Source organism: Sander vitreus, chromosome 4 (assembly GCF_031162955.1).
Source record: "Sander vitreus isolate 19-12246 chromosome 4, sanVit1, whole genome shotgun sequence".
NCBI classification, from domain to species: Eukaryota; Metazoa; Chordata; class Actinopteri; order Perciformes; family Percidae; genus Sander; species Sander vitreus.
Genome location: NC_135858.1, coordinates 12,116,410 through 12,139,575, shown reverse-complemented (window position 1 = coordinate 12,139,575; position 23,166 = coordinate 12,116,410). Strand labels below are relative to the sequence as shown.

General features: G+C 39.5%; 1 protein-coding gene across 1 annotated transcript in view; it reads left to right on the top strand.

The window, feature by feature from the left end:
• The first annotated feature begins 8,763 nt into the window (after positions 1–8,763).
• Positions 8,764–23,166, top strand: part of LOC144516748 (retinoic acid receptor gamma-A-like) — a 37,171-nt gene continuing 22,768 nt past the window's right edge. The window contains exons 1-2 of the mRNA XM_078248324.1: positions 8,764–8,972; positions 21,730–22,083. Coding sequence (XP_078104450.1) covers positions 21,915–22,083 — 169 coding nt within the window. The 5' untranslated portion in view covers positions 8,764–8,972; positions 21,730–21,914. The remainder of the gene's footprint in view (positions 8,973–21,729; positions 22,084–23,166) is intronic.

Below are 23,166 nucleotides of genomic sequence, written 5' to 3'. Positions count from 1 at the left end.
ACCGTATGAATGTGTGTCCCAGGCCAGGTTAGGAAAATAACTAATAATGTAAAGATCAACAAGCCACTGACACATATGTTCAGATTTGATTCATTCAATAAATTATTATTTTTTGTCTCAAACCCACCAGCCATTTTCATATTATACCAACATTTGCAGCATCCTGAGCCTTTTTGGTAAGGTTACTAGGAAATCTCAGCCCAGAGTAGTTTTATTCTCCCCAAAACAAGTTTCATAAAACAAAGACTATAAAACTATAGTATATAGTATATAAAACTAACTACTATAAGACTACTTTTTTTGCAACTTTCACTGTCTCCCGCAACTTCATTGCAACAAACATACAAAACATACAAAAGACATCGTAACTTTTTACAAAAGCTCCCGCGAAATCAGGCATCTTGGGCTGCAACAATCTCAAAAAAAGGCAGCGAAATCCTGGAGGGACTGTATAGGTCTTTTATTGGAGTCAGACACATTGTCCCCAAAGGGGGGGACACAGAGAAGGGAATCCCCAACAACAATGCTATGAAATCTTTATCAACTATTTACAAATATTAGGTAATACCTTAATTAAGAAGTAGTAATGAATGCATTTTTTTTTAAAGTGTTACCAATATTTTTATAACCCATCAGTGATTATGTTGTCCACTTATCATTTCAGTGAAGTGGAGGAATTCTGCAGACAATTGGAAAAACAAATGAGAAAAGAAGAAAGACCACTCAATTAAAAGGTAAAAAAAATAATAGTCTGTCCCAAAAAGTTGATAAAGCACATGCTTATATCAGCACTGCTCCTACCTTCTCTTTGTACAACACAATCACTCTAAGCAAGTGTTTGTAGCAGCATGGCTTCACTCTCTCTAAGCAGCAACAGGCCACTGCCTTTATAGGGCTCTCAATCAGCCCTGGACTGCACCACTATCATCCTGGGGGAAATTCTCTAAACATTTGAACAATACCACACTCTGTACAAAGCTAGACAGTTGTAATTCTACTACACAGATAAAGAACACTTTTCTGAGGTATGCTGCTTCCCCCCCAATTAACCCTCAAATGCATAAACCAAACATGATTAATCACTATACACAAGAAACGCCCATCCCTTGGTTCTGACCCCTGATGTCAGTGATGACATCATCAATACCAGAGCCATAGAGAGAGAGAAGAGTTGAGACACTCTTTGATCTCGCTAGCGGGGTGGTCACGTGGTTCACGTAAGCCTATATAGTTCCAAAACACGCCGCGCTGTCATGTTTGTCTATGGGACTGACAGCAGAAATTGAGATATTGAATGGTAAATATAAATGAAAACACATACCCAAGTACTTGTTTGACTGTTATTGCATTATTGCATATTTGTAAATGTCAGTTTTACATTTGTAGTGGTAGGGTGACAACTGAAAGCTATGTATAAGTATTACTTAGATACGTTTTTAAGTTTGAGGGAAAGCTTCACCTTCGTGTTAGCATGGGTAGAACTAGGCTACTGGCTTTAGTGGCTTAACCTTAACTTTTACCTTACTACATCTCTGTTTGAAATCAAAGACGACTCAAGATGTTCTTTTTTGCACAACTGGACTATTGGATTTCCTTGATTTTGCTTGTAATTCCGATTCACTTACCCATGTTTCAGAGAGCGATTGAGAAAGCAGAGTAGCAACAGTCCATTCAGCATTTGGTGTCCAGCCGACTTCTTCTGATGATGAGTTGACCACACAACCATGATAATTTTAAGACTAAGCCATACACAAAGTATCAAATATATTAAAGAATAACAACTCATTACGCTTGGATGAATGAATGAAATAGTATTTTTTTTTATTACACAATGAGTGAGACAACAAGAACAAGTGTGTGTGTGTGTGTGTGTGTGTGTGTGTGTGTGTGTGTGTGTGTGTGTGTGTTTGTGTATCTAACTGGAAAAACAAGAACAAAGTGAAGGAACAGGGATGAATATTATTATTATTATTATTATTATTATTATAGTGCATATATATATATATACAGTATATATATATATATGTCATATACATACCTGTCTAGGTAGAAGAATCATCTCAAATCCCGCAAATATTTCCATCTGTTGAATAATGAGAACACAGGGACAGCGAGGGACAGGCATTAAGAATCATATAGAAATAGCTAGTGCATCTTCACAAAGCTGAAAACAGAGCTGTTTTTCTGACACCATGAAAAGCTGACTTTTGTGGCCGGGTTAGCTCAGTTGGTAGAGCAGGTGCACATATATAGAGGTTTACTCCTCGACGCAGCGGCCGTGGGTTCGACTCCGACCTGTGGCCCTAAGCTTTGTGTCGTTCACCCTCTCTCTCCCCTTTCATGTCTTCATCTGTCCTGTGGAAATAAAGGCCTAAAAATACCCCCCCAAAAAAGAGATAAATGGTTCTCACAGGACAGCGACGGTACAAAAGACGATATGGTTCTCACAGGACAGCGACGGTACAAATGACGATATGACGATCATATAGAATATGATGCATTGCTGCAGATTATTACACGGCTTTGATGAATACTCAATTATGATTGGTCAATCACTGCATTCTATGGTCTATAATATCTGACCGATGCCATTGACAGAGTTGTGATCATAAACCATAAACCATCATAGACTCTAGGGGACAATTTTTTTAATCAATAAAGCATTTATAAATCAATTTATTAGGAGATATATATATATATATATATATATATATATATACAGTCATGTGAAAAAATTAGGACACCCATGCTAAAGTTGACTAAAAAGAGGAATAAAAAAAATCATCATCATAGGAGATATATATATATATATAGGAGATATATATATATATATATATATATATATATATATATATATATATATACAGTCATGTGAAAAAATTAGGACACCCATGCTAAAGTTGACTAAAAAGAGGAATAAAAAAATCATCTTTAGGAAATTGATCTTAATACCTTAATTAAAAAAATGAGGAAAAATCCAACCTAAACGACAAAACATTTCTTTCTGAATGAATAATGTATCGTAAATAAATAAATGTTCTTCCTTAAAATACAGGGGACATAAGTAAGTACACCCCTATGTTAAATTCCCATAGAGGCAGGCAGATTTTTATATTTAAAGGCCAGTTATTTCATGGATCCAGGATACTATGCATCCTGATAAAGTTCCCTTGGCCTTTGGAATTAAATAGACCCACATCATCACATGCCCTTCACCATACCTAGAGATTGGCATGGGGTACTTTCCATAAAATCATCTCTCAATGCAGATCAAACCAGCTATTAGGCTAACTGTAATAAAACCATGCCAATTTCAAAACCACGTTTTCTCAGTACCAGACGTTTACCCGTCTGAAGGGGTGACATCAGCCTCTAGGCAGACAGCTGGAAATATTAAAAGTAAAGCAATTTAAAAACAATGAAAACAGTGGTTGGTAAGTCCAGTGGCTGCAGACTTGGTGTGTTGCGTTGGAAAAAATGACACCATGGGTGAGGTTGGCAATGCTAAATTAGCCACTAGTCAGTTTATGAGTGTAGATGGGGGTGTGTAGATTTGTCCTTATAGCTATGGGCTATAATAATGATATGCCAGGTAGAGGCACAGCCTGGCATTCGGATTAGGAAAAGAAGAACGGGGTTGGGTTTAGGAAAAGAAGAACAGGGTTGGGTTTAGGAAAAGAACAAATGTGGAAAGGAAATCACACATAGGACACAAAGGAAATGTCACACACCGGACGCAATCCCCGCTCTCATGGGTGAAAGTCCTGAGTTTTACCCAATGACCAACCTCCCTATGCAGATTTTTTCCCTTTCATACAACTCGCTACAGCGTCAATTCACACGCAACTGGCGCTACATATTCACTGTACAGACATGAGAGTAATATCAATCTTCTCACCTAACTCTTGGCTTGAAAGCAAATAAGCATATTTCCCAAAAAGTGGAACTATTCCTTTAAAACGGGTACTCTCTTGTCAGCCATTTAAGGGGCATTGTGTACTAATAATCTACTACGTTTTTGACTGTCTGAGTTGATGAGGAGCATGTCTTTGTGGACTGTCTCATTTTGAGGATGAGGTGCAGGCTGAATCACTGAAGAGCCATTGAATTGGCCCTGAATTGGAAAAAAGGCCTTATGTCTGAGGCTGAAGAGGAAGGAGAGGGAGATGAGGCGGAATCCACCATGACACTTCTCTCGATCTTCTTTCGCCTCCATCTCCAATTACCCGTCTTGATTTCTCCCCCATCCAATCATTTCATTTTTTAGCGCTGCGCCCGCCAATCACCATCTGTCCTCCAGGCAGTAACACTTCAACATATCTGCTGTAATTAGACAATCATTACCACATGTGGATCAAACTTCTTCAACCACTCAACCCCTACCTCACCCTCCCATTCGCCCACTGTCTCCTTTTTCCTCCCTCTGTTTTTCTTATTTCCCCGTCTCACACTCTACTACCCTCTGTGTGCCCCTTTTCACTTTTAACTCCCCCTTCTCCCCTCTCTTTCTGATTGAATTACCATAAGTGCAGGTCCTGGCCAAAATATGCCAGCTTGTTCTGATTTAAACTGTCCTTGTTATACCAGAGACTTTCCAAATGGCTGTGAGCAGTTTGTCTGTGTGTAAAGGAGGAGGGGGGGGGACCATGCAGATTGTGTTGAAGAAAAATGCAGCCAGACAACATTATATGGCAAAGGATAAAGAGTAAACAACAAGATGGGGACAGAGTGGAAGGAGTGTGGTAAAGCAGGAGGGAACAGAATGAGACAGTAATGGTGGTTGACAGAGTTGGGTTCACAACAGGTTCATGGTGACATCATGGTTGAATTTTGGGGAACATTTATATAGGAAAAACTATTCGTTGTTCATTGGATGCACATGTACACCCCCAACCTCCTTTTTCTTTTCGTTGTCCTTCTTTCTTTCTCCACTTAGCCACAAACACTAATCCATGCAAACAACACGGAATATGCAAATTAGCTTTGGCACCTTAAAATAAAGTTATGGTTGTGGTTTTTGTGTTTCTTTGTTTAGGCATATGCTTTTCCCAGATTTTGCCTTTGTTTTAATGAAACATTTTGTTTCTTAGGTCACGTGTTAATTGTGTTTATGACCACAAACTGACAACTACAACCCAGAGTGTCACCCCTTTCCCCTTCTCTCCCTCCTATTTCTCCCCCCAGTCCTTGTTTTCTTTCCTCCTTTGCTCCCACTTTTTTGCCTGCAAGTGTAGCCAACCCGCACTGGTACAGTATGTTCTTTGTGTGCATGTTTAGCATTTGAGAGACAGAAAAGACATAAAGGAGCCTTGGGACTCAAAACCTGTTTATGGTGTATGTCTGTGTGGGTGTGATTATATTTGTGTCAGCTCTTTTTCTTGCTTGAAGAAAATTAATAGCAGGGAGTTGTGGTGTATTAAAGGTTCTTTGTGTCTTGTGCATGTGTATTTTGTTTTTGGTGCCAGCGTATTTGGTTTGTGGGCATTTGCCAGCCTTAAAAAGAGTGTAACTCTGTCTTTGCCTTCCTGTATGTATGTGTGTATGTTTGTGTGTGCCCGAGCAAGCCAGCAAGCTTGTCATGCATGCCTGTCATCCTCTGCATGCCTCTCCATGCACCACAGAGCTTTACATGACATCAATCTGAGAGCAGTGGGATAGTGATCTCATTACCAACAGCCTGTTGCTGATTAAAACCTGCCGTCTGCACCCTCCTTCTTCACCCTTTTTTCCTTCTCCCTCCTCTCTGCTCTATCCTGCTTCCTTGTCCTTTGCCCGCTCCCTCCTCCTGCCTCCTCCACCCCTCAACTCCAGAGTCGCACCATTCTGCGGTTTCTCCGCTGCTTGCTGCCAAAAAGGGCCCCATTTGAACCTCTGCAGAAAGTTATAAGCTCCCATATTTTTTCCTCTTCAGTTTTCCTTACTTCATTTCTTTCTTCTTTACTGTATACATCTTAAGGCTGTCTTTAATCGGAGGCCTCCAATATCCTACCTGCAGGCCTCATCGAAACCCTTCTCATGTTGCTAATCTTCTCTCTGAGTCAACTTGCTTTAACAATCATTGACACTAAACAAGAACAAAAGTGGGAGAGAATGGACATGTCTGTGAATGTGTCTGAGTTTGAGCATGTATCAACATGCTATGCATATTACTGGCCCATATATTTACAGTCAGAAATATACAAATGCTTCTTTCACACTTAGCCAGATGTTATACCCTTCCCTCCTCTTTGCGCATTTCACTGACTGACAGAAACACAAACAGGAATAACCTTTCACCTCCCTCGCTGACACTGTTACTGAGACGTGTGGCAGTAACCCAGATGATTGAGGCAGTGGACCTGTGATTGGACGGTCCCTCAGTTCATATTTGTGAACAAAGTGAAATCAAAAAATGTGATTCAAGACAGAAGTCTCATAGCAGAGAATTCAGATTTTGACAAAGGTTTAATGTGGACATTAAATACTGTGCTTATGTTAATATACTCAATGATGTTTTTAAGTTTCCATTCAGTAGTGTATGTGGTGGGGTAAGGTGCTGAGGTAGGGAACAACCGAAAAAATCTCCTATTTGTACATAAAGTCCCATAGTAACAAAATTCATCCCAGGTATTTCTTTTGTTCCACTATTGAATGTGTTCACACATTGTATCACTGCAGAGAGCTATTTCGCCTATTGTGGTTTAGATCTGTTGTTTCTATGTCTTGTATGAAACGAACCCATGAAGCAGTCAATTTCACAGTGTATTGACAATATGTTTTGTATATTTTATCATAAAACGACGAGAATATGCATTTAACACCTAATTTAGCAAGTGGGATTTATTATGGTGACATCAAACAGTTTGATGGTGCAAAGCGTCGCTCCATTCTTTATGTCCCTGCCATATTGTGGCTAAAAGACATAACTTGCCTTTGTTGCTGTTTACACTGTAGTCTTTTATAAGGACAGAAATTAAACAGTTCGGGGACAGCTTTCAGTGTGGTTTCTTTTTTCCATTGAAAACTCTTTTGGTTAGTGATATGGATAAATAAAAGGCCTCTGTCTGGTTTGGTTTGAATCCAATGTATATGAATATAAAAATCTAAAAAGGTTTATGGGATTTTTTATAAAAGTTCTTTGTTTCCATGCCTCAATTTATTTTGACATATGTAAGTACAATTATTTCACAGATTTCCTTGTATGGAGAAGACTTACTCAACAATAATAACAAGCTTGTTACAATTTCTTTTTGCAAAAACTTTATGACAAACTGTATGAATAATTTGCTTAGGTGTGCATAAATGGCATTGTTAGGCATGGTTGATAAAAACATAACATTTAAAAATGTCTTAACAAATTTAAACATTTCTAAATAATTATTAAACTTCTTCTAAAAAGAGTGATTTTATGTTTTGTTTTAAAACCTTATTAACCAGTCAAAAGTCAGAGTAAAAAAGGCTTTTGTTTTGGAAGGTGACCTGTGCTGACTGTAGTGGGCTGAGGCCAGTCAGACAGACAGTAGCAGACAGTTTTATCTCTGACATGAAGAGGCAGGTAGCCCTGCCCCTGAGGGGCCGACTGGCCAGGTTTGATCTCATCACGGATCAAATGTATTGCCATTAAATGCTTCCTTACCAGAAAACCACTGAGTTGATTTGCTTAGGAAAATCCTGTAGGAGGAAAAGAGTTCACTTGAACTGATTTAAAGGTGCGGAAACTGCCGGGAGAATGGCCCTTTGTACTTCTCAGGCTCGGAAAGATGGAAAACAGCTCATAGTAGTTTGCATTTAGGAGATTTAATGAAGTCATCTAACATATATACCAGGCTCTGTGTGATTTTCAGAGAAGTACTATGGGTTTGTTGTGTACATACTATTTTGCACACTCCTCTTATTTGTAATACTTCAGATGTATTGTGCACTTAGAGAAGTTTATTTTGTACAGTTGTTTACATGTGATCATTACGTACAGATTGGCTCACTGTTTGCATTTGCAGTATTCATTTTGTTACATTATAACTTTCGGACACTCAATGTTGCGTTTCCAGTTTTTAAGTTATTGTTTCCATCATCAGGTCACGGATGCTGAGAGTATTTCTTTCCCATCAGGGATATGTAGTCACAATAAAGCACTAAATGGCCCTTGATTGGCCCCAGGCCGTAGACCCCCTCATTGGCTGGCTACGGTCCCAAAGTCAAGGCATTGTAAACATGGAGTGAAAGCCAAAAGCTGATACTGATATCCCCAAAGGTGTGCAGCCCTCTGCAGCATGTGTGTTTGTGTATGTCTGTGAGTTAATGACTGTTTCATTAGTGCAAGTGTGTGTGTGTGTGTGTGTGTGTGTGTGTGTGTGTGTGTGTGTGTGTGTGTGTGTGTGCGCTTTGCTGTGTATGTTGGTGTAGGTCTATCTTTGGATGGTGAGGAGAGGAGGAACACATTTAGAAATGTAAAACAAACACTCAACGACTTAAAATCCAACAAAAGACTGTTGACTGACAATACAGTGTAGAAGGAATGGAGGTAAAGAGAGAGAAAGAGACTGTGAGACAAAGAAAGAGAGAAAGAGAGACGGGAAGAGAGGGGGTGGGCAGCAAGTTGAAACCTAAGCTTTCTGGACCCTGTTTTCCCTTCCTTCAGGCATTCTGTGGCTGGTTACAAATGTGCTGTATATTTGAAGTGTTGGATCACGTGACAAAGGCAGGGTTTGTGAATCAGAGTACACAATGATTTTAGGAGAAGAGAGGGAGAGAGGGTGTGTGTTAGTGAGAGAGAGAGAGAGAGAGAGAGAGAGAGAGAGAGAGAGAGAGAGAGAGAGAGATAGAGAGACGGGAAAAGGAGAGGGAGGCGGAATGCAACAGGCTGAGCTCTGTCGTCGCTATGAGAGGGACTTCTGACTGACAAACATAACTACTACACTCCTTCTCAGCTCATTTCCCCACTGACTTACCCTCGCTAACCACCACACTGTGTGCCGTGTTCACATCCCAGTCTGGTAAGTTTGGTTTTCAATCCCATTTTTTTTTTAAATGTTCTTTTCCTTATAACCTCTGTTGGCGGTGTGTGTGAGAAAAGAGGACATGTCAGAGCATGAGTGAAATGTGTGTGTGTGTGCTTCTCTTGTCTCTCTCCCTCTTTCTTTCTGTGTGTGTGTGTGTGTGTGTGTGTGTGTGTGTGTGTGTGTGTGTGTGTTTTCTGGGACAGCACGAGTGGTGAGATTGAGTTTCCTGAGAACAGCTTTAATTGAGAACAGAGATTTCGAGCGAGGGAAAGAACAACAGAAACAGCTAAGGAAGGGAATGAAAGCTGATCAGCACTTGTATGTGGAACGGGGCTGCTCCATGTGAGGATATGAATGCTTGTGGAGGTGTATGTGTGTGTGTGTGTGTGTGTGTGTGTGTGTGTCTGTGTGTGTGTGTGTGTGTGTGTGTGTGTGTGTGTGTGTGTGTGTGTGTGTGTGTGTGTGTGTGTGTGTCATTTGTTTTCCCCACTGATGGTTGCAGAAAGATTATGATCACTACTAAGGTCCTCTACACAAATAAAGAAAACTGGATCATGTTTTGTTAATAATGGATGTTGTAATTCCCCTAAAGAATTTTATAGATAAGGGGAGAAGTTACGACATACTGTTTTCTACTGTTGCATACCAGTCTCTGCTACAGGTGAGCTCAGTAACCATCTCAGGCCGTTTTCCAGCAGCAAATAAAGTGGCTGCAGGCTCTCAGCCAACAGACTGGCTGTCAGTCACATGATGGACGCTCCATCAACATCACAAATGGCTGAGTAGGTCTGGTCTACCTGAGTATGAACACCCCCCACCCCCCTCGCCGAAAAACACTGAAATAGGCTACTCCGGATATCACAAGACAGTCTGCTGTGTGTCTGATCACTGCTGCCGCTGCTTTGCATTTTGTGTGTGTGTGTGTGTGTGTGTGTGTGTGTGTGTGTGTGTGTGTGTGTGAATACACTTACTGACCCCCTTTTTATACAGTCTGTGAATCATTTCAAATAGCATCCTTTGTGCGACATGCGCTGTATAAATACAGATGCATTGCTTGATTGATGATTGTGATTAAGATGCTATTTATCTGCTAAGTGCTTCTTGCCAGCTGATCCGAGCTGCCCGCGTCTGTCCGCTAACACCATACTGCTGAGCATGCCACTCTGCACTATGCACTCCAATGCGAGGCCCTGCTGCGAGCTGTTGTAGCAAACTCTTGACAAATCTATTCCAGATTAATTTTCCTTAATGTCTGGAGGAATGCTCATCAGCACATCCACAGGAATAGGTGGACGAGTCTATAAGCAGGGCATAAACAGCTGGGTGTAAACAATATTTAGTATATTAGAGATCACATTCTGAAGAGCAGTGAAAGACTCGCTAAATATAACTCTTCTTGTTCATCTCTTCATCTTCTGTTCTGATTGAATAGGTTTTATTTTACCATGCTTTCACTTGGTCATTTTCTCTGTCAGTGGACATCTGCAGAGTGTCGGCTACTGAGTGAGCTCTTTCTCTCTGATCCCAGGTCAGCTTTTTCATATTTTAAAACCTAACATTTAGGGTGGATGCATCTGCTCTTGGTTAAGTAAGTCCTATTGTTTTTCTTTGGTTTCATCATTTGGAAAAGAAATTTCTTGAAAAACTATGTGTGCATGGGTTTGGGTGTGTTGGATATAACTCTTTTAACTGCATTGCAATCTTGTCTTTGTTCTCTCCACTTTTCAAGAATGACAGCCCCTCAGGCTAAGGAGGCTATCTGGCTCCACTCCTCTCCCTCTTTCTTTCTCTTTCTCTCTGTCTCACTGACTTCCTTCTTATTTATTTCCTCAGAATAGGAAAAAAATACTCCATCTTTGCTGTTCCGTGTCAGCTGAGTTTAATTTTGTACAGGGTTGTTCTCATGCTAGCTACACATAAATGGAAACTTGGAACTTGCAAAACAAAGAAGCGATCATGTGCTACTTGTTTTTGAGAGCAGGAGGACACAAATGTTTGGTTGTCCTGCAGAATTACATATCGTCCACAGAGTTATTTTGAGAGCCATACACTGGCTGTGGTTCTGCTTGACGTGCCCAATTGGCTTAATGCGATTGAAAACACTTGTTCATTATTGCTGTCAATGCATTTTTGTTCAAAATGTAGGGCTGAATGTGTCTTAGTGTATCTAAAGAGCTTCTCAGTGTGTTTAATCATGGCCCGGGGTTGCTCTTCAGCACAGGCTACAAGTCCCTTTAAACACACTTCTAATCCTCTGTGTTGAGGAACAGCAAGGCACAGATTGTGTGTGTGTGTGTGTGTGTGTGTGTGTGTGTGTGTGTGTGTGCGTGCGTGCGTGTGTGTGTGTGTGTGTGTGTGTGTGTGTGTGTGTAAGACATATGCGGTGGGGATTCAGACACACTTTTCACTTCAATACTAAATGAAAAGCTGCCTACGAAATGCTTCAATTAGGCCTGACCCATGGCCCGGGCTGCTGAGCCTGGAGCGACAGGGGCTGACCCTGGCCCCGACCTGGAGACCCTTGGAAGCTCACAGGGTTGGCTCCACATAATGACAACATTGTGCGTTTTATGAAGCATTACTATCATCAACATCATCCACATTAGCACTGCTAACACAGAATGCACACTGTGTTATTCCAAGTATGTCGGACAGTTTAAATTTGTGCAAAGCTATATAAGTTAGTCGAGAGTCAAGTGACACTTTGTGGCAAAGAATGAAAAGAATCATTTTCTACTGGGTGAAGATGATTTGATGATTGCACTTCTGGGTAGTGTGAATATCGACCCAAGGAAGCAAAATTGTAACTAATTGAAAACTTGGATTTATTTAAATGTCTTTTGTTAATAATTCCATTGATCTTTTTGAAAATTGCCAATGTTGAGGATACAGCCTAATTTCAATCATATCCAGCATAACTAACTAAACTCTTTTCTGGGAACAGTGGTTATGTCCATCCATAAACATTTGATGAAGACATCCCTTTAGTAGATATACTGTTATTCTTGAAGACTGAACTGTAAGTGCAGGTGTGCCGTTAAAGGATTAGATCAACATGTTTTGGAAATAAGTTTATTGGCTTTCTTACTGTAAGTTAGATGAGAAGATTAATACCACTCTTATGTTTGTATGCTAAATATGAAGCTTAGCTTAGAGACATGAGACGCATCAATATTGTCATCTAACTCTGTAAGAAAGCAAAATAATGTATTTCTCAAAACTACTGCCTATTGCTATGGAACTATTGCCTTTCGGATGAGACGTCACAGTGAACAAATTGACTATCAACTTTGTCCCCCTCAAACTTACTGGAAATCATTTACATAAAATGAATGTCTGGCAATCATTCTGAAAGATGTTTCTGAGTATTAACGATTGGAAAATAGATATCAAATGTTGTTTTGAGGCCTAATATATACATCTGTGTGTACATTCTTGACTAAGCTAACAACATAATGGTTTGCATAAAATGAAAATATGTTTGCCACAGCCAGAACCAGTTTGCGGTTATAAGATGGCTGTCAGACACTGATGGTTTATGGCCTTGAGATATTTGTATTCCTCAAAAGACATTTTTACATGTCAGTTTGACAATAAATATAGTATGGTCATTTGTTGGAAAATCTAATTATGTTGTTTGTGGGTGATGGTGCCTGTGTTTGTTCCCCTCTGTAATGGTTTCTGTGTGTCAGTATGTGCATTTTTTACTTGGTGTGTTCAGCACAGATCATCCCTGGCTGCCATCTCTCAGAATAAGTCAAATTTGAGTGTGGTTTTATGGGTTACAGTTAATTGTCCCTGCTGAAGTCATGTTTTTTTCTTGCATTTGGCTGTTTTTGGGGAGTTTTTAGCCTTCATATTCATTCACACTCTGCCTTTTAGTTGGCTCGGTGTTGTAGCTACACAGAAACTCTGTGCTTTCACACGCAGAGATTATATTTAAGTTTTGATTTTGATTTCCTTAGTACCACCCTCTAATGTTATGGTTGATACATCTGCAAGCTGAACAAAACCATGAACTTTCTTCTGTTGTTCAAGTCAAAAGTGGTTCAAAAATGTGTTCAATCATCTACTGATAATTGCAAATAGAATTCTGAATAAAAGAAAAAAAAACAGCAGATAAGCAAAGCTCATATCCACAAAAGAACCACACAATATAACAAAACCAAAAAATTCAAAAAGAAAGAGTCTGTAGCACTTAACCATTGAACGCTTGCCTATTATCCAGCTGAATCACATCACTCTGGATTGAACCCAAACACTGAAAGTTTGGAAACAGATAATACAACTGAAAGATGACTAAGAAGTTGGGAAGAGAAGAGAAAAAAATATATTTTCTATTTACTGACAAGACGAGACTTTTCAGTCCATGTGCTCTGTTCTCAGTCCAAAAGATCAAAGTGCATTTATTATCAAACTGTTTTTTTTTCAATGGGGTGAACCCACATTTAAAGATTTTTTTTTTTAAAGGATCATTTTTTATGCATTTATTTTGACAGGACAGCTGAAGACATGAAAGGGGGGAGAGAGAAGGGGAACGACATACAGCAAAGTGCTGCAGGTCTGAGTCGAACCCAGGTGCTCTGCATCGAGGAATAAACCTCTTTATATGGGCGCCTGCTCTACCAACTGAGCTATCTGGGCACCCAGTATGTAACTTTTTGATATTATATTATGATATATATATATATATAAATTATTATTATTATTATTATTATTATTATTATTATTATTATATTAACGAACGTCCATTACATTCAAGCCATTGCCAAATGAATTGCTACAAAGCTAATCAAGACTATCAGCTCCACACAACTCTCTCTGTATTTCTCAGTATGGCTATGTTCAGAAGATTGTGGCGTCCAGTGACTTTCGCGCACAGAAACTGTGACGAGTGAAGAAAATGACCTCTTCTGAAGAGTCCATCATGTTTTTTTAATCCTCCGTGTCCTCCGTGGCTCCAAGCAACTGCGTGGAGGAGGGGTGGGGGCACGTGCGTGATCACGGAAGGCTTGTGTTATGTGGACCCGCTGACAGTGTTCTTGTCATTACTTAGAATTCCTCACGGGGGCGACAGAATCTGCGCACTTTAAGGCTTTAAGGCTAAAAAACCCCATCATGATTTAATCCATCTGATATGCTAACACTAAGAACAAATCAACCACATGATGATACAAAACAAAGGACATCATTATGTGATGTGGAGCAGAGCATTTATACCCTATGGTGCTAGTTTGAGGTCACTTAACTGACACTGTTTCAATGTAATGGAAACATTAACAGTATTAACACATTAACATTTACCTTTCTCATTTCTTCCAAGCTCTGTACCTAAAAGCTTCTGACTGAAATCTTAAAACCCAGCAATCCTTTGTAGTTGAGACAAGTTGAAAATGTTCCATTGTGCACATATAGCTTTGCCAAAAAAAATTATGTTGACTGTGCATAATCCAAGTGTATAGGTTTTATGCTGCAATCACACCAAATCAAGCATTGCACCCTCCAATTCGTTTGAATGTGGGCAGTGCGCTTAGGCTGTAGAAGTGGCGACCGCAGGGGACACCAAAAGAAATCACTCGTAAGACCCAAAATTCTAGCAGCATGGCTAAATACTTGCACAATGGAGACACATATGGGCCCTTTAAGTGACACTCATACACCGCCACACAACCATGCACTAATCGCCGCAATGCCTGATTTGGTGTGAATGCATTCTTATTAATGGAGAACTGCTGACACACTATAAATAATAGAGCGATTTGTTTTGTCATTTTGTCTTTATTCCTCATAAAATACAGTTAGTATTTTAAGTTAGAAAATAAAGTCACTTGCTGGTTACCGACCAAATATGTGGAACCACAAAAATAGAAATGGCATAGATATTAAAAGATATAGATATATTTGTTCATAACAGAGTAAAAGTAAAGTCAAGATGATCACCTTTACATCTCTCTTACATTGATAATCTATTCATATGTCTCAATGTTTATTGACTCTATACTCTCAGATTCAGTTTAGAACACAGCTTATAACATTACAGGATGGACCAAGGCAAAAAGGAGACAGAAGGGGCGCCTCAAACCACAGGGTACCCATCTACCACCACTGACCAAGCTCTGACAAATTATACTACTCATGCAGTCAACCTGCAGTCAGCCCTTTCCAACTAAATTTAGACTTGTTCAAATTCATTCCATCTTTACAACACTAGTTATTCTATTATGAGGAGAGAAACGGCAGTAATAATGAGAGCAACAAACCTGTCTATGTGGGATTGATGGGGGATTTTATGACATGAAATAAGTTGAATCAGGTGATGCCAGTAGAATTAAAGAGGGACTCGGAGTGTTTAAAAATTAAAAGAATAGTCAAAACAGCTGACATGTGCAGAAGTACTGATGCGCTACCATAAAAGTACACTAGCAACACAGCTGTTTTGTTGCTGCCACTGTGAAGCCTGTCCAAACAGGGCAGGGAACTGGGAGCTATTATTCCTTTCAGATGGATATTGTTATCTGTTCTATAAAATAATGGTTAACATCCAGGGCAATTGACTAAGCAAAACATGCAAGGTACTAAAACGTACTCAGGATTATATAATTACATGCTTTTCAATGCCAACTAATTAGCCTAATATTCAGGATTGTATAATCCTTTCATGTTTCCCATGATGCATTCATTTTTTATACCAAGGATAGTCAACAGTGCCAGTTCCAAACAATATGCACTGTATAATATACAGTGTATATATTTCTTATTAACCTACGCACCCGGATCAAGCTCCATTTTGTGAACGCTTTAACTGAGGCCGTTGTTTATATACTTTTATACACAGACTTAATGTTACCACACATTCTTCAGCCCTAAAAGTGGAATCATTATGCTATAAAACTGAAGATGAGCTGTAATTCCCCAGTCATCTATTTCCCTTAAAATGCTGCGCGACATTATCTCGACACCATCAGGACATTTTACTATAACATGCAGAAAAAAAACAACAACCGAAAAATGTACCAAAATTCTCAATACACCAAATATTGATGGATCTGAGACCTAACAAAGCTTTTAACCGCCATTATGTTAAGCTTTTAAACAGCAGTAAAGTTAGGAAGTCAACTTTCTGCCACTTCTAACAGAAAGTTAACATTTTTTAATATAGCCAATCACGAAATACAGGTGTTGTCATTAAACTGTATTGATGCTGATTTTGTCAGATGACTTTGCAGTCGTAAAATCAGAGTCAAGAGTCAAGAGTGCCTGAACTACAGGTAGCAGTTATAAATTAAAAACACATCATTCTTTTTTGCTAAATCAGTTATCTGACAACAGAAACAGAAACATGTGAAAACTACAAAAATCATTCAAACACAGTATAGATGATCATACAGGAGGGGACAGAATAAAGATTTAACCAGGTGAGACCCAGGAGAGCACGGGCTGTCTGTCTCACTCCTGACCAGATGTTGACTGCTGCAGTTTTGTTGTTGGCTGACCAAAATACAATTTTTTTTATGAAAACAACCTAGGTCCATTTTTCAAGTGTTGCTTACATGCAGAACGCTAATGGTGGCAGTGTCACTTTTTTACAAATGCTTGTCACTCACAAATGATGAGTCCTATGTGGCTTTCGCATGCAGTGAGTTGTCATTACAGTTGTTTACAGCTGAAAGATGTTTACAACTGCTGCAGCAATGCGCTGAACACAACGAGGTAGCTCCTACAAGCGTAGTTTGATGGAAGTTATGTGGAAACAAAGTTGACATTATGTATTGGCTTGTCGGAAAACACAGAGAGGTGGAAAGCCCCAACATTTTTAGACTAAAGCTGTTTTTAATCCCCATAGTCTGGGAAAAGGGAGCATCAGTTGTGAGTGTCTGTGGTAGTGTATTTGTGTGATAGCAGGACCAGGACCAGGTGACCCAGTCTGACCTGACCCAGTCAGGTCTCATAAAAGCAGCAGTGAGGCCTGGAGGCGCGTAGACACAGCACTGCTTTTGTTGCCCTACCCAAGGTGTATTCCCGCTGGAGGGAGAGTGATGGGGCAGTGTGTTACAAATTAGTGAGAAAGAAACCATTCCTTGGCTTGGGCACACATTACTTCATAGTTTATTAGTGGAAATAGAACCGTTGCTTTATTTTTATGTATGTTTTCTGCAACCGCTTAACCCTTTTTTTTTTCTCCCTTCTTCCATGCTGCTTTACCACAGTTCTTTCTTTCTCTTATTAATCCAGTTTCCAGTATGTCTCTAATTAATAGGACTCTGTTCACTTCTTACACATGGCCTGCCAGATGCCTGAAACTCCCTCCTATGTTCGTCCCTTCCCTTTCTTTTCCTCTGTTTCCCTCTATCTTTTTCCATCCTTTTTTCAGCTTTCCACACTTTATTTTTTCTTCATCCCGATCCTTTTATACATCTGGCTTTCATAGTAGTGATTTTGGTCTTTGAATTTGATTGGTTAAAGAGTCAACTCGAAGCCGAACGATTCAAAAGCTGCATCTGTGGAGGGATCCTCTGTCCTATATTTGCTCCTTTATTCTTCAAGGTCAATTGCAACTTTTAATGGTGCTTCAGCATGTGTGAACGCAGTGTGTTTTCCACTGATTACTTGCCCATGAACATGATTAAAGTCAAAGAACATCTGTGTATGTTCACTTCTGCAGCCTACATGTCCGTGCTTGTATCTTTCTTGTGTTCTGCTTTTAGAGAGACATGTGCATGCATATGTCTTGCAAAATGTGACCATTCCACACCATGTATGTAATCACTTTTTTAAAATCGCTACACACTTTGACCAACCTGTTTGACATTTTCTGATCGTCAAACACAAAAGTTCTTTGTGAAAATAGTCCCAGGGACTCTCCCTAACTAGACTTTGCAGTGAAGAAAAACCGCAGCAGAGCCAAACAGTTACAGAGAATATGTCAATATGGGAAATATGACTTTAAAAACAACTGTGCTGACTTTGTGGCTTTGTGTGTGAATGTGTAATATGTGCTGTATGTGCACGTGTGTGGGGAAGAAATAGCTGCTGCAACAACAAAAGGATGTAGAAGAATTTTACTCTAATAATAGTAGCACAGATGCCTTTTGATTAGGCTAATATTTTGTCCACCCCATTTATATCTGTGAGGGTACATTAATTATTAGAAGAAAAAAAACTCTCAGTATGATGCAATACATTTCAAATACACCACAAACGGCAGGCTCCAAGTTGAATCACCACCTCTCTAAAACAGTTTCAAAAAAAGAATCTTTATGAAGGTAGAATTTATTGCAGCACTGTTGTATTAGACTGCATTCATTTGAGCATAAGGGTACCTAATAAACTGGCAACTGAATGTATATATATATATATATATATATATATATATACACAGTGGGGAAAATAAGCATTGAAAACATCAACATTTTTCTCAGTAAAGATATTCTGATGGGGCTATCGGCATGAAATTTTCACCAGATGTCAACAACCCAGGTAATCCACACATACAAAGAAATCAAAACAAATGTATCCATTAATTAAGTTGTGTGTAATAAAGTGAAATGACACAGGGAACAAGTATTGAACACACTTGCTGGCATTTATTTAATACTTAGTAGAAAAGCCTTTGACAGCTTCAAGACACCTCCTGTATGAAGAAACTAGTCGCACACATTGCTCAGCTGTGATTTTTGCCCATTCTTCCACACAAACTGTCTTCAAATCTTGAAGGTTCCAGGGGCATCGTCAACTCTGATCTTCAGTTCTTTCCAGAGGTTTTCAATTGGATTCAAGTCAGGTGATTGACTGGGCCATTCTGATTGTCTTTCTCTGAAACCAATTGAGAGTTTCCTTGGCGGTGTGTTTGGGATCATTGTCTTGTTGACATGTCCACCCTCGTTTCATCTTCAGCATCCTGGTGGATGGCAGCAGATTCTTATCAAGAATGTCACGGTACATTTCTCCATTCATTCTTCCTTCAATTATATGAAGTCTGCCAGTGCCAGATGCTGAAAAACAGCATCACACCATGATGCTCCCACCTCCAAACTTTACTGTTGGTATGGTGTTTTTAGGGTGATGTGCAGTGCTATTTCTCCTCCAAACATGGTGTATGCTATGACAGCCAAAGAGTTCAATTTTGGTCTCATCTGACCAGATTATATTCTCCCAGTATGTCATTGGCTTGTCCAGATGTTGTGCAGCAAACTTTAAGCAAGCTTCCACATGCCTTTTCTTGCATGGTGTGCGTCCATAGAGGCCATGGAGGTTGAGTGCATTACTAATTGTTTTCTTTGAAACAACTGTACCTGCTTCTTCCAGGTCTTTCTGAAGATCTCCGTGAGTGGTCCTTGGTTCTTCGACAACTCTTCTAAGTATTCTATGGACTCCTCTGTCAGAAATCTTGCGAGGTGCACCTGATCGTGGCCGGTTAATGGTGAAATTATGTTCTTTCCACTTCAGGATAATGGCCCCAATAGTGCTCACTGGAACTTTCAGAAGTTTAGATATTCGTCTGTAACCAATGCCATCCATATGTTTATCTACAATAAGCTTGCAAAGGTCTTGGGACAGCTATTTGCTCTTACCCATCATTAAATGCTTCTTGAGTGACACCTTGGTAATGAGAAACCTTTTTATAGGCCATCAATTAGGACTAATCCACCTGATATTAACTTGTACTAATAGGGAGCAGGATTGCTTCCTAAATACTGATAGATTTCAGCTGATTTATTGGCTTCCCATGTTTTTTTACACCCCTTTTTCTTCATGTGTTCAATATTTATTCCCATTATCATTCCACTTTATTACACATAACTTTTGTCATGGACATATGTGTTTTGATTTATTTGTATGTGTGGATTACTTGGATTGGTTACTGACATATGGTGAAAATTTCATTCCAATAGCCCCATCGGGAATATATTTACTGTGAAAAATGTTGACGCGTTCAATACTTATTTTCCCCGCTGTATTTTATTTACAGTCTAAAATGTCCTGATAGCTAAAGAAAAAATGTATTTGCACAGGGGTAAGAATACTGGAAAAGGTGAGCCACTCAACAATAGATATGAAGCATAGAGTTAGTATGAACTGCCAGGTACTTAAAGGGTTAGTTCACCCAAAAAAGAAAAAAAAGAAAAAGGTAATGGTAAAAAGTCTGGAGCACACTGTTATGGTTAGAGCTTTTTAATAAGGTGCAGCAGCAAACAGTTCAAAATAAAGCATGTTTTCATTAGAGCAAACACATTTTTTTCATTTAGCCCTAGTGGTATTGAGCCATCCAAAACTGTTTGGGATATATTTGTCCAGGTTTTGAGATGTCCACCCAAAACAAAAGCGCTGAATGGTTGCAAACACTTTTAATTGGAACTAGTTTTGCTCACAGAGACGTCTGTGGAGAGTAACTGGGACACTGTTCCTGTTCCTGTTTTTTTTTTTTTAAATATAAGTTTTTGAATTCTGTGAATACATACAATCTCCATTTTATTGGGTTGGACGCAGAAATAGATATATAGATATATTGAGTGAATTGACCTTTTAATATGTAACCTTTGGAACCGTGTACTTTTGCTAAATTTGGAGGTTTTGCTTGGGTGTCTGTATGTATGTATGTATGTATGTATGTATGTATGTATGTATGTATGTATTTATGTATGTATGTATGTATGTATGTATGTATGTATGTGTGTGTGTGTGTGTGTGTGTGTGTGTGTGTGTGTGTGTGTGTGTGTGTGTGTGTGTGTGTTTGCATGTCTATGTGCTACAAAAGCTTGGAACAGTTTACTTTCAGTCAGGTATGGAGCGACCCTTTGAGGCAGCACTGTAATTGACAGGCAGGTGTATAACTGTGAATTATGTATACTGTACCTGTATTTGTTTACCCATTAGTTAGTCTGTCAGTACAAATGAGAGACAAGGACAGGGATTTGTCAACAAATGCATATTTAAAAGACAGATAGTTCAAATATGTATTTTTCACTCTTTATTTCTACTGAAATTCTTGTTATTAGTTCAATGAGGGACATTCGTGAATTCATAATTCTCTCAGTCGGTCTCTTACTCACCCTGGGTGTTTGATTCCCAAAACAACAAGACATTCTTTGGCCGAGCTGTATTTACCAGAGCTCCACCACAGAGAGTTAAGCTCCACCCACTCATGAAATCAGTGAAGGGGATGAGAGAGTTATACAAGAGGGGAGGGCTGCCCTCATTGAATTTATTGAGAGGGTCACAGAGCCACCATGTGAGTCCTGAGAGACAGGAAAGGTGAGACATGATGATCATCACAAACGGTTTGTGTGCTTCACAGAGTGCTTATGCTGTGGGGTACAGTAAGAATGAGAAGGTCTTGTGTGTCTGTTGTTATAAAGGGTTAATGTACCCATGCTGGCTGTTCTCGAGCAGGCTGACTAGAGTCAGGCTGGCAGAGGAAACAGAGAGACCATTTATAATACTGTTCTGCTGATAGGAATCATATGGCTTTGCCTGAAATCATGGCACTACTTTGAAGACAGACAAAAAGCAGGAGAAAAGTGTTGCGGTTTCTTCAATGCTCTCTTTTTGTTCTTCGTCTTCATTTTTGTTCCTCGTCTGGAGTTTGCTTTTTTGTTGTTGATATTTCAGGTAATGTTTTGATTATTGATATTTTTGTATGAATTGTAGTTGATTTGACTTTAGGTGAGTTGTTAAGCCACTGTGCTCTCTAGGTCAGACTTTAGTTCCTGTTTCTAACCCCTCCTCCTTTCTTTTCCCTCCTTTTCTACAGAGTTTGGACCTGGTCAGGTCTTGGTCGCCAAGGTCTGACAGCAGTGCAGCCAGCAGCTGAGAGGGGCTGAATGGCAGCAGTCCACTTCAATCTCACCGCAGGCCCCTGACGAAGACGACACAGGAGGAGGAGGAAACAAGACAGTCAGAGAAAAGTTAACCAAACCGCCAACAGCACTTTTCACGATGGCAACCAACAGGGAGCACCAAGTGCGTCACATGACTGGGTTCCCTCGAGCTATGTACCCGTTTACCTTTAACTCCATGCGGAGCCACTCCCCCTTCGACCTGCTGGCCAGTAGCCACCTCTTCGGCCGGTTTGGGGCAGACCTTCCCAAAGAGATGGCTGCATTGTGTGAGTAATACAAATAATGTATTATTCATTTACACAACTTAAACAACTATGGATATGTGTTATATATCTGAAAGATGTGCATTTACAAAAAGATTTTCCATTTGGTGCAGTTCATAAAAAAGTCATTTCGAGAAGATTCTTTGCAAATTACTTGTATGACCACAGGCCACTGGGGTGCCTCACTTAAACTCACATTAACACACAAGAAGATGCACAAAGATGCTCCTAACTGAAAGAATATCATCATGTTCAGAGCTACAGCTCAAAACTACAATGTCACATACATCTTTATTCAGATTGCTGAGGAAAATGTGTTAGAAATGTTCAATATAATCATGAGGGTTTTAACATTTTCCAAGACTAAATCAGGAGGCAAGAAATCCTGATCCCACACCCTTGCACATGACAAGATAGTGTGCCAGATGCCAATTTGAGGTTATAATCAGGCTTCACATCATGCATTAATAGAAGAGAGTTTTTCCATTTGGTAAACCATGCGCATGACAGAGAGGGCAGGCTGGAAAAAAACAGCAAACATAACATGGTCCCTGGTATAATTTGCTGCTTTCCACAGAATCTAAATCTTTGAAATCACCATTGGAACAGAGAAACATGCATTTCCAAGGAGGGAGCTTTTAGCAGATGAAAGGGTTCCTCATTTCAACTTGCAAAAGCAGTGTGTTTGGATAGAGACCATTTTGAGTCACAGGGGGCGCTATTGCACTTCACAGTGACAGAGAGACTGAGCAAGAATGAGAGTGGGTCATGCAAAGACTGAGAAAATTGTGTATTTTGAAATTGAAAGTGAAGGACACTTCCTCATTTACTTGCTCTAATATACAATTCCCTGAAAAATCTTAACGCCTGCCCTGTCCTCATATCCTTTCCTTTATTTCTCTACTCTTTGTACTGTTTAATGATATTACTCAGACATTACAGGATCACAGCACTATTCAATATGAATCTGCAGGCAGTAAATTATAACTTTGACTTTTGCACTCCACACTGTTAGTTCCCTGCAATGCTAGTGTTGTAGCAATTTTCTAGTTATGTATAATACAGTTGGAGAAATATTGACTGAAA